General features: G+C 40.6%; 1 protein-coding gene across 1 annotated transcript; it reads right to left on the reverse strand.

Moving 5' to 3' along the window:
* Positions 1-351: 351 nt before the first annotated feature.
* On the reverse strand, positions 352-11511 carry NUP35 (nucleoporin 35). Its single transcript, XM_075093992.1, has 9 exons — positions 11232-11511; positions 10345-10515; positions 7622-7749; positions 5965-6025; positions 5224-5365; positions 4775-4844; positions 4556-4684; positions 2333-2500; positions 352-1977 (listed from the first exon to the last, which is right to left on the reverse strand). Exons 1-9 carry the CDS (start codon positions 11263-11265, stop codon positions 1900-1902), a joined length of 981 nt encoding a protein of 326 aa, XP_074950093.1. The 5' UTR covers positions 11266-11511; the 3' UTR covers positions 352-1899.
* Between the last annotated feature and the right edge of the window lie 518 nt (positions 11512-12029).

Consider the following 12029-nt stretch of genomic DNA (forward strand, 5'->3'; position numbering starts at 1 on the left):
TATGAGAAACAAGAGACTAAGGTGAACAACTGGGAAAAAAACCCCAACATAGCAGAGTTTTAAATCTGGTACTTATTGGTAAAATAGGTCAGCCAAATTACTGACTTTGGCTCCAACTCCTTCCTTATGTATTTAGCTTCAGACTTATTTGGTCCAAGTTCAATCTTATTCTTCATCACTTCACTAAACTAAATCCTATACACATCACTACAAGTCTGAAGCACACCAGAAGTGTATTTTGCAAATCAACTAGTAAAGCAAGAATTTAGCTGAACTACCAATTTTGTTTCTGAAGTCAACGGCATTACAAATATTTTTCACTAAGAAAAAGCCAGATGTATTCTGAGAAAATATGTTCAGATATTTATTAGGTTTGAGCATCTCCCGTTGATCAAAGGCAAATGGATGAGTAGCAAACAATATTCCAAAAGCAACAGCTAGCAAATACAGTAAAATGCATCTCAAATCTCTGAATCCGCCCGCACATAGGTTACTTTTAAAGCATACAATGAAGCATAAAGTCCCCTAAGGTAGAAACCTGACTTCTTACTAAATGCTTTGGGGATTTTACTCAGGACTATCTCTAGCTTAATGGATGCCCATTAGCATCTGAGGGACATTAGGCATGCTCCTGGACTAACCTTTCAATCTAATTTCATCAGAGAACTGCAGCTGAACTTTGAGACCACACCGCAGTGTGAAGCAAAGCATGGAAATGGGCATGACTGGATACTCACCTGACCAACACAATATTGACCCAAACTAAAATGCTGATGTTCACCCATATAACACAGCCACAAAATCAGAAAAAAGTAATAGTTGCTTGTAGTTTCCCAATTATTGGAAAAAAAAAATTCCTCTCTTCCCTGATTAGAGAGACCTTTATCTTGAAGATTATAAGTTTACATGACACACATGATTACCTGAGAGGCCCACCTCCAAAAGAAAACTTCAAGGGAGGAAAGCCCAATTTTAAAAAAACCAAACATCATTCAGCCCATACCTTACAGAAAATTTCTTAGAAGATTCTTGAAACAAAAGCAGCCCTGGTAACTGACACCAGAGACTGCATTTTCTATTCAGCTATTTCAGCTCCTCATTTTACTGCTCAGAATGCTACAATTTGTTTCCTGTTAAGTGCACACTGCTATAAAACACCCAGGGAGACAACATTAGCTAGTTATAACACTGGTAGGTAGTACTTCAGAAAAAGTCGGCAGTGTCTGCTCTGCTGATAACACTTTAATAAACGTTAGGCAGCATCATGCTTAACAGTTAAAAGTACTGCAAATAGTTTTTCCTAACAGAACTCATACTTGTTTAAAAAAACAACCTAAGAAAACCTTAACTTTATTTAGCTTTATTAATAAAGAGTTAAAAGGGTGCTATGACATTTAGAACATGATGCCGGAGATAACTATAAAACAGCAATGAATCCTGATTAAAAATCACATATACTAAGGAACAGTCCCTGTCCCTGGGAGCCAGCTGTGCATAGGGGTCTTCCTGCAAGTAGCCCATCATATTTCCAGAAGACAAAAAAACAGAGGCATCAGTAAATAAAGCTGCCATTTTAAACATTTCCAACTTACTGGGAAGTAATTCACAGAAAGGAATTACAGAGGAAGAAAAGTCAGTGCTGATATTTTTTCTACAATCATGCAATCAGAGCACAAATGGGAAAAAAGCACTTCTCTTTATACTTATTCAGTTTATAAAACCGTGCGTACATTGCCATCATTTAAAGTGCAAGCTACATGTCTGCTGAATTAACTGAAGGCATAACAGGTGAGATGTAAGTTAAAATGCTGCCACCAGTAGTTATACAACTAACCACAGATGCCAGTAGAATATTTCAAACCCTGAAACCCAATTTAGTGTGTTACTTCCTCTCGTATATTACCAGCCGAACACATATTCCATTGCTTTAGATACAATACTTTCATCTTTCCTAGGAGTTTGTCTGTCAGAAACCACCTAGAAGGCAGGGGGAAACAGGAACAGAGAAAAAGAGAATCAGTCAACATATAGTTACTTCTTTTTATATTAACCTGGCTTTTTTTTTCTTAAGTGCTACTGTCTTTGACAAAATATGTTTGAAAAAATTTCAAAACAAGCCCTTAACCTCTAAAGAAGTGACAAGTAATTTGTTTATTATTTTTTATTATCATTTTAAAGACTGAACAGACTGAGTTTGTACTTGAACAACATCTTTAAAGAAATGCCAGGAGAAGATGAAGGCTAAGGTCACATTGAAGTTTACATGTGTACAGCCTCATACGACTAAGGGGAGAGAGCACAAAAACACACGCTTCTGTTTCCCTCATAATACCTGGTAGTCACTAGTGGAAGCTTTATACGCTGTTGCAAGAGGTCTCATTGTAGAAATCCTTGTAGTATTATTTGCAGGTTGTACCGGTGTGCCAACAGATTTTGTAGGTGGAGTGAAAACTGAAGACACTGAGGGTGTAGAGCTTCTTTCAAAGTTTTCCATCACACTCTTAAAGAGGGTTAATATAATGTAAACAAATACTGAAAAGCAGTATTTCAACCTTGATTATCTAGAATTATCTGTTATCTAGAATTGTTTGACTAAATATGTTCAGATCTCAAAGTAAGCAAAGACCACACGTAAATTACCTGTCAGTACAGAGCACGCAAGTACATACCACCACCAAGCATTTTCCCCATTGCAATCATTTATATGTTGGATTATGCCATTGCAAAGTAGTGGAAGCTTGTAATCTGTCCACTGTATGTACTAAATGGCAGCCAAGTTTGAAATAATATAAAGAAAATAAATTGTAAGACTTGCAACAGTCCTCAACTGGTAACTTTTTTCAGGCTGTTGAACTAAGAAGCATAACATCCTCTTTCTAAAAAGATCTAAAGTATTCTACCTGATCCATACAGGACAGTCTCCAAGCTTTTACCAACTCCAGCTTTTTGCTCCAATTCAACTTGCCAAGGAGTTTCACTCAGTCCCCTTAGGAAATGCTAGAAAAGGAGTCAGAAGGCTCCATTTTGTAAGCTTATGTTTAGGAAGGAATGCATGCAGAATGGAAGAGGCAGCAAGTGAGTTCATGGGAACCACGAGTTCCACAAGAACCTGGAAAAAACAAGATGGGAAATGACAGCCAGCCTGGGGAGACCCGATTTGCTGTGTTTAGGCTCAGTGGAGCACAGCATTCAGCCAGCCTAAAGACGGCAGAAATTGCAAAGCACATCTGGCAGCAAACAGCTATCCAAAAATACAGGATAGGATTGGACACCAGTGTGGGTGGCAGATGACCCTCTGCTCAGCACAAGGGGAACCCTGGAACTAACTGCTACTTTTAAATCAGAAGCCTAAGCACTGATGTCAAATCCATCTTATCTAGTTTTCAGTTGCAAGGAGTAGTTTTACAGGTTAATGCCAAGCCCTCAATGGATTAGTCTCCAGAAATCTCTTGTCTCCAAAAATACAGGGTAATGATGAGTTAATTTATTGATATTTGAAAGTGCACACTATCCACAAAAGACATAATGAGAATTCAAAAGCAACAACGATCAGATGCCTGACAATGAAATGTCATAGATCATTACTTCCAGAGTTTCAGCTTATAGGCGATTCAGTCACTGCTACCTTGTTTACTATTTTGGTGTCCAGTTTGTAAGAAGAGACAGGAAGCCCTACCACCAGAAGCCCAAAGAAGAAAGGGGCACTGAAATACATTTGTTTCTGAATTTAATCAGTGTAAGAAATATTTTGAACTGATAAAAATTGAAGTAATTGCAAGCTTAATTTCTAGGGCTGCTTTCTCAGATGGTTTATGTTTGAAAGCTTATATCACTCTTTAGCATCACTTATCCTTAGAGGAGAAAAAAAAAAAATCTGTGAACTATATAAGGATGACTGCCCTTTGCTCAAGCTAATGTGCAGTACCCAGTGCAAAGTACTGCAAGAATTAATGGTCAGGACATTGATGCCTAGAAACTAACAGCTGATGATAAAATTAGACATAGAAATACAGCTACACCCACCCCAACCACTACTTACAAGAAAGGGACGTGGTTTTATGGGGGCAGGTGGGAGAATAGGATCAGGACTGTCTTGCTAACAAATTTTCAGTCTGATGTACTAAGATAAACTGAAAAGCCAGAATCAGATAAATAGTCACATCACAGAGGGACAATTAGGAGCGATAACAGTCTTAATCTGCCATCACATATTTATTGCAGACCCTAAATGCCCCAAGTTCCAAGTTCCCAAGTCTGGGAAACTCTTATCTCAGTTGACTCTTACATTATGGTTTTACTTTGTATCTTGTACAGCAATATTATTCTGTGCATTGCAACTTCCAAGCACAGAGATTTCCCATCATGATCCTTCTCAGCAGGACATTTTGTCAAATACTTAAGAGAAACTCATGTAAGATATAACAGACTATACCTATAGAACAGCTACCTGTGCTTTGCACTTCAAAAATAAAATAATTAAGGAGGTCAGGGAAAATAAATAGGAAGCACAAAAGCAGAGCGCCCTATATTTAAATAAAAGCAACTGTTAACTTACTTTATCTATACATGGCTTGACACCAATCATGATAGATTCACCAAAAATTCTTCCGTCTTTGCTTAAGGCTTTCCGGGCTTGAAGCTTAGACTGGTATCGAATATGCATCCAGTTTCCTGTGTTGGACATCTGTATGACATTAAGGGAGAATTGTGAAATTTAGCCTTTTAAAGAATGAGCCAGAATGTTTTCAGAAATAAGTCTCAAATGAAGACATACCACATGCTTTAATATGTTTCCATACTGAGCAAACTGTAGAAGAATATATGAAGCTGATGCTTGAGGAAATCTGAAAGACAAAAAATACTCAAAAAATTATGAGGAGTAGTTTAAGAATTCTGGTGCTAAAATACAACCCTATTAATTGCTTTTAGAAATCCAAAAGACACTAGTGTGTTAATGCCATTATAGAAGGAGTGACTTGAGGAATATTATCTTCTAGACATTTTTACTTCACCACACACTGCAATGGTAGAACGCTGCCTTTTTAACTGAAAAAATTAAGTTAAGCTACTTCTCCAAAATATATGCATTTGCTGGCTTTAACCACAGTTGTCTTTCCTGCAGAACCTAGGAATGTCAGACAACAGCAATGCCCAAGTACTTCCTTCCATATGCTGCCAAGACTTCACCCATGTTTTTTTCTTAACACTTGGAAATCAGCTTACCCAAATACAGTTACCCATGTGTCATCAAGTTGATCTTCTGAAGTCAGGGAATCACCCTGAGTATAAAAAGGATCTAGCTGAGCAGGGGATAGAGTGGTCTTCCTAGGCTGCCCAATACTTGCAGGACTGAACACAGCAGAAGCTGTTAAATTGAAATGGCATTGTTTAACAAATTACTTTTGCAAGACAGATAAGAATTGAGCATCAAGCATTTCACTTGTATATAGAAGAGTTTGATGGAGATTTATTTCCAGACACAGATAAACAATAAGTCAGTCCAAACTTTACATCTGCAGGCATGCTAGTAAGTTTTATGACTAGCAACCTAGCTTTCTCCTTGACCTCTAAACACCAGCAGCTTAATACAAAAGCCAAATAGGAACAAGACAGCAGAATTAAGCTTAGCAAGAAGCCACGGGTTCATACACAAGTTAGGAAACCTTACGAAGATGGAAGGCAATGCATCAATCTCGGCTGCTTCACTCAAGTACAACCACCTCTGTGCTCAGTTCAACAACAAGTATTGAATAAGGAATGAATAAAGTTGATTCAAATTTAATCAGTTTCAGAGTGGAAAAGCATTTCCTATTCACATCCACATGCCTTTTGAAAAAGCTAGTAAATAAAAATGCAACTCCTTTGCAAATTAGTGAGGAATTGATGTAGCTTGAGCAGTGACGATTTTTGTGTATTAAGGAAAGCAGTAAGAAAGTAGATTATGTATTTTGACAGGACATCTACCTGTTCCAGGAGTTGATGGCATAGTTCCAACCAATGGGCTCTGTGTTAGAGAAAAGCTGGTCTGCGTTAAAAATACAGAAAGTGAGTCATTCTTACAGGTACACTTCTCAGATCAGAAGAGATCATTTTCAGGTAACTTAAGCATCAGGCAAGAATATTTACTGTTCGCTTTAAGTTACACAGCCTAGCAGATAGCTTGGACATCCAGTAGGCCTCAAGTATTACATTCTGGAATTTCTAGCTGATTACTAAGCCTTAGAAGAGAAGTCAGTTAGCTTTCCTGGTCAGAGGCTTAAATGCAAGTATCAGAGATAGTATGGGAGCTTAGAGTAAACTACAGAAGGGAAGCACCACAAGCAACACAATTCAGGGTCTGTCTATAATATTTTATCATCTAACAAGGAAGAGCTACTTTTATCATCTAATAAGAAGAAAGCTTAAGCTTAGGGTGAGCTTTAGGTAACACAAACTGAAAAATCCATTACCTAACACCAATCACAAATGCTTTGTGAAACCAAGTAGCTTTAGGTATCAATACTCAGAAACCTTATAGTTTAACTTTTTCAAAATAGGCATCTCACTATTGCTGTAGTATAGTAATTCACACATTCACATGCATCCTGATGGAAAGGATGCCGGTATCAAAAGTTACCGGCATCTGATTTTCACTGTCTAAAGGGCTTAGAAATCATGGGAGCATAACCCCCACTTCTATTCCTCATCGCTAGACTTACTTTCCCTCTCAACTACTTAGTGCAACTGCACTGAAGGGAAGTATACTTTGAGTTTTAGCTGCTAGTAGTTATTTTCTTTTTACCATGGAAGGATTTCAATATCCAAAACAATTTTAGTGCATTTTAGACAGAATTATGGTATTTCTTAGATACAAGATCAAACTGGAGCACTTGCAGACCTAGCTACATGCATTCTGATAGCTGTTCATTACTTTTAATATATCTAGTCCTTTAAGTATTGGATTCTGTCCTTCACAGAGAACTTGGAACTTTCAGAATAAGCTTTTCAGAAGGCAGCACTCAATAAAAAGACTGCTCATTCAGTGAAAGGAAGGCCTTCTCCTTGCATCAAAAGAATCATGTTCACTGAAAAAGAACCCACTAACACTTGACTGCTCAGTTGAGGAAGTAGTGGAGCTTATTATTAGAGTGGCCTTCTCAAAATTTTACTGTAACTCTTTCAAAATTAACCCCATCTCCATGCCCAAATTTTGATTAGATATTTTACTCAGCACAAAATTCCTTCTATTTCATTAAGTGCCTATATTGCCCACTAAAAGAAAAGATAACACATATTTGGACCCTTCTGGTAATCAACAGTCCAATAAATTTACAAGAAGGTAAAAAGCTGCAACAAGTCTGCATTTGTCATGTACAAAGCATACCAGAGGCATGATTTGCATTTTTCTTTCTCTACAGTATGGAAAATCAGTAAACGATAGGAGATGGCTCCACAACTGGAGCTCTCATTTAGACCACACAGGAACAGGCACACCAAACACACAGACTAAGCAACAGCATGATCTGAAGACTCACCAGTCCTTTTGCTACAGCAGTTTATACAACTGAGTTAAAGAATTCACTGAAGCTGAAAGCTACCTCACATCTTCTGCTAAGAACAGGCCAGTACCTAAGCCACTTACTGGTCTTCTTGAAGTTAGAGGCGTTGATCCAAGACCAGGACTAGATAATTCATCATATATGCTTCTAACTGGTGGAGCACCGCCTTTATCTTTATGCGTAGGAACTACCGGTTGTGGGGGAGATCCTCCTGCAATTAAAAGGAACAACTGAAGACCATGAGAAAACTTGTAATTTTACTCCACTGCTACTTGTTCTTGAAACTTCAAGAGTAAATTCTGCTAAATTCTGACTGTTGAGTGTTTCACTGGGGGTTTGCAATGCCATCTGGCCTATCAAACTGTTCAGGTTTCAACGTTCCACATAAGAATACCACCTATGCGTCAGAAACTGCCACCTTACACAAGTACCATCTAAAACTTTTAGGCCTGTTATTAACCCAGTATGTTCACTACTTGCATGCACTTGTTATTTTTATGAAGTTCTGAGCATAGCTACATCTTGCTATTTTAAGGCAGGTTAGTTGTGTATTTTAATTGTTTCAGAGACTAACTTCCCTGTAGCAGAGATGCAAAAGCAAGGTCTTTTAAGACTGAAGACATTGTACATGCTAAAGAATCATACCAAAATGCCCACAGACATTGCACACACTGTCACATTTCCTTCCCATGTAATTTCATATTAAATAAAAACATAAGCTCTTGAGAGCAGGGACTAGCTTGTATTTAGACAGGATGAAGTTAAGCCAGCTGCTCTCCCGTTCTGAAAACTTTGGGACAAGAGTCCCATGCCTCCCCAGCTCCTCCCCGCCCCCCCGCCCCCCCAAATATAACTGAGAATTAAACTGACTGAAAGATCTTGACATATCTCTGAACACTTTGCATGGGTTTACCCCAGGATTAAAAAAAAAGTAGTTTGACTTAACAGTTCTCACTTGCAAAACATTTGGAAATTAAGCTTTTTCAAAGTACTATTCAATCCTAAATTCTGAGCTTGAAGACTCCTCTCTGAACTGTTTAGCACATCCAAGAACTGTTACAGCACATTACATAAAGCACTCTCCCATCAAGGTTTTCAGTTTTAGTGATATACTTGAGCACTCATTTTGGGATGCCTGTGTTGGTATCTTACTGGTTGTCCCTTTTCTAGAATTGATATTCTGAGGCTGTAACACACCCTTTTAAAAGGGTATTCACATTACTATTTTCAATTTCATAAATACTTCCCCAAGAGTCGGGGGTGGGGGGCAACAAGAGCAAGAAGCAGGAGACCAACAGACCACCAATCATAGAATATCTCAAGTTGGAACAGACCCATAAGGATCACTGAGTGCAATTTTTTTCTTTCAATTTCAGGCAGAATATCTACAATTATCCTGCAGTACTTGAATCTTCAGTTTCTCCTTCAAAATGACTAGCACACACCATCAGTGTCATGGTTTCAGCTGGGACAGAGTTAATTTTATTCCTAGTAGCTGGTACAGTGCTGTATTTTCCGTTAGGGTGAGAACAATGTTGATCACACACTGATGTTTTAGTTGTTGCTAAGTAGTGCTTACACTAGTCAAGGACTATTGAGCTTCTTCTGCTCTACCGACTGAGAAGGCTGGAGATGCACAAGAAGATGGGAGGGGGCACAGCTGGGACAGCTGACCCAAACTGGCCAAATGGATATTCCATACCACATGGTGCCATGCTCAGTATATAAACTAGGGGAAAGCTGGCTGCGGGGCCACTGCTCAGGGACAGGCTGGGCATCAGTCAGTTGGTGGTAAGCAGTTGGTCTTCATTTGCATCCCTTGTCTTTCTTGGATTCTGTTTCTCTCCCGTTTTATTTTCCTTTTCATGACATTTTAAAAATTATTATTATATTAATTTATTTCAATTATTAAACTGTTCTTATCTCAACCCGTAAGTGTTCTAATTTTACTCTTCTTTTACTGCCCCATCCCACTGAGTGGGGAGAGGAGGAAGTGAGCAAGTGGCTGTATGGTGCTTAGTTGCCAGCTGGGGTTAAACCACATCAATCGGATATTTAGATTATACCAACTAATTTAATACAAAAACCAAGATCATCCATAACATGAAATAAATCAATGAAGTTCTTAACTATTCACTGATACTTCTCACAGAAAAAAAAAAAAAAAAACAACCACAACATTAATACCACCATCTTAGAAAGACAGGTAAGGACATTTTCTGTTTGGTGGTTGGAAAGAGATGAGCATCTACAGCTAGGAAAGGTCACTACCCTAGCCCAATTACAGCAGTCATCAACGCTGTAATTACCTCTAGATACTAAGTAAGAAGTATTTTTTTGTTTTTCTCCATCCAGTTTCAGAAGTCTTACAATCTGCAAGTGACTTTTTAGAATTCATTGCAAAGAAACCAGCAGCTTGCACAAGCTGCATTTAGTTTGCCAGCAGGAGCCTTTGTTTTAAACAAAGAAAAACATTGATGGTTGTATGTGCAGTTGACTTACAAAGAGCTATATAAATGGATTTTCTATTAGAAGAGTTTCATATTACCCTCCCTGTAAAAGCAACCTTTCCTGGTACCAAAACTGCCATGTTTAAAACATTTATTAAACTTAAGTCTACTTTGAGGAATTTAGCCAAACTCCATTGAAAACACTTGAGTTCACCATTTATTATTCATTGACTTGACTTCACTTACTGCGAGTTATAAACCTATAAGAATTCAAGTCTGCAACAGTCATGTAGAGCAATAATACAAACCAAATATTTACTTTCAGAACAATTTTTCAGCAATTAACAAATTCAGACCTGCAAGTAGCGGAGACCTCATTTCCATTACACCAACCGAAGGGCCACTTAAAGCACGAGGTTGTGGAGTCACTGGCGCAGGTAAATCGCCCATCAAGAATCCAGGAAGAAACTGAGCGCTAGTTCCTGGTTTTGGAGATGTCGGGGAGCCCAGAGTCATTGGCTCAGCTCCTGCATTAATGAAAACAAAATTTAAAAACATGGACGAAGACAAGTGATCTACCCTTTTCCATTGCTCGAATAGTAGTTCTATTAAAGAAACGTAAAACAATATGCAGTAAGTGACTAAGAGTGTTCTAACCGTTTATTTGCGAAAGAATCAAAGTTTATCACAGCCTTGCATTTTTTGCAACAAGAACTGCCACGCTGAGACTCTGTTCTTAAAATATACCACTTTGTTTACGGCTGGATTTCGGGTTTCGAGAGTAATTAGTGGGGTTGGTTTGTTTTAGAGACGTTTCTTACGTAAAGGCAATAACACCAAAGCCGGGTTCGCCTCCCCTGCCGGGGGGGGAGGGGGGGAGGTGGGAGGAGGAGGGGGGTGTGTTGCAGGTACGGACCCCACACGGCGGAGCACCCCACGCCCCCTTCCGCGTTACCTCGGGGGAAGGCGCCCATCCCGGCCCGGAGCAAGGACCAGCCCCGGCCCCCACCCCCTCACCGGCCCCGAGGAGCAGCGCCGGGGCAGCCGCGGCCCGGGTGCGGCCACCTCTGAGGGGCCTCGCGCCGCCCAACGGCCCCGCGCGCGCCCAACCGCCGCACAGAACGGCGCGAAGCCGATGGGGCCACGATGCCAGGAATGAAAGGCGGGGGGGGGGGAAGGGGGAGAGGGGACCGGGTGGGGGGGGAAGAGGGGACCGGGGCAGGGCAGGGCAGGCCCGGCTTACCTGCGGGCGGCGGCTCCGTGGCGAAGGTGGCCATGTCGGCCCGGGCGGCGGGAAAAGAGCACCGATGCCTCCACCGGGCGCTTTCAAACGGGACGGAAATTCCCGTTGCTGTCACTTCCGACCCGCCCTCCCGCCATCTTGTGAGGGAGGGTTGTGACGTCACGGGGTGGAAGGTGTTACCTCACGGCGGCCGCGCCTCTCCCCTCCCCCAAAGCGCCCCTCTCACCCTCAGCCGGGCCGCCGGGGTAACCCGCCTTGGGAAAAGTGTCTCCTCCTGACTGGGCGGCGCTGCCGCCTCGCGTACGGAGGCTCAGCTGTGATCGTTACACACACGACTTAAAGAACCACAGCTATCATTACAAGTGCGTGTCCTGGATTCTTTCAGTGGGCTAAGAGCTCATAAACCTTCCACTGAGATGAAGTGGGAGAGCTTACTCGCTAGGGAAAAGACTGTCAGTCATTTCCAAGGTTGACAGCACACACAGCCATCACATCTGAAATGGAAATGCAGTGACCAGTTCCCCCACGGAAATCGTGAGGAAACAATGACCACAGAATAGCAATCAGTTGGGGGGTGGGGGGTGTAACCTAAACCTTGCATGAGCATTTAGCGTGAGCAATTAATATTGGGATCAAGACACAGTGTAGTTCATACACACTGATATGCTGCAGTTCAAACTCGTGCAACAAGGAGAGACTGCTGCATCAGTTCTTGAAACCAAACCTTTCAGATCACTTTCACACAAAATTTATCCACACACAGTGTATATACCTAACCATTTAGAACTGGCATGAAGG

Source organism: Phalacrocorax aristotelis, chromosome 5 (genome assembly GCF_949628215.1).
Source record: "Phalacrocorax aristotelis chromosome 5, bGulAri2.1, whole genome shotgun sequence".
Lineage (NCBI taxonomy): Eukaryota > Metazoa > Chordata > Aves > Suliformes > Phalacrocoracidae > Phalacrocorax > Phalacrocorax aristotelis.

Excerpts from the sequence above, each read along its gene's own strand:
- NUP35 (XM_075093992.1), bottom strand. The coding sequence starts at position 11,265 with ATGGCCACCTTCGCCACGGAGCCGCCGCCCGCAG. Across the intron at positions 6,026-7,621 it reads CTCTAACTTCAAGAAGACCA|ACCAGCTTTTCTCTAACACA; the intron begins GTAAGTGGCTTA and ends TTTTTAACGCAG. Across the intron at positions 4,685-4,774 it reads GAAACATATTAAAGCATGTG|ATGTCCAACACAGGAAACTG; the intron begins GTATGTCTTCAT and ends AATGTCATACAG.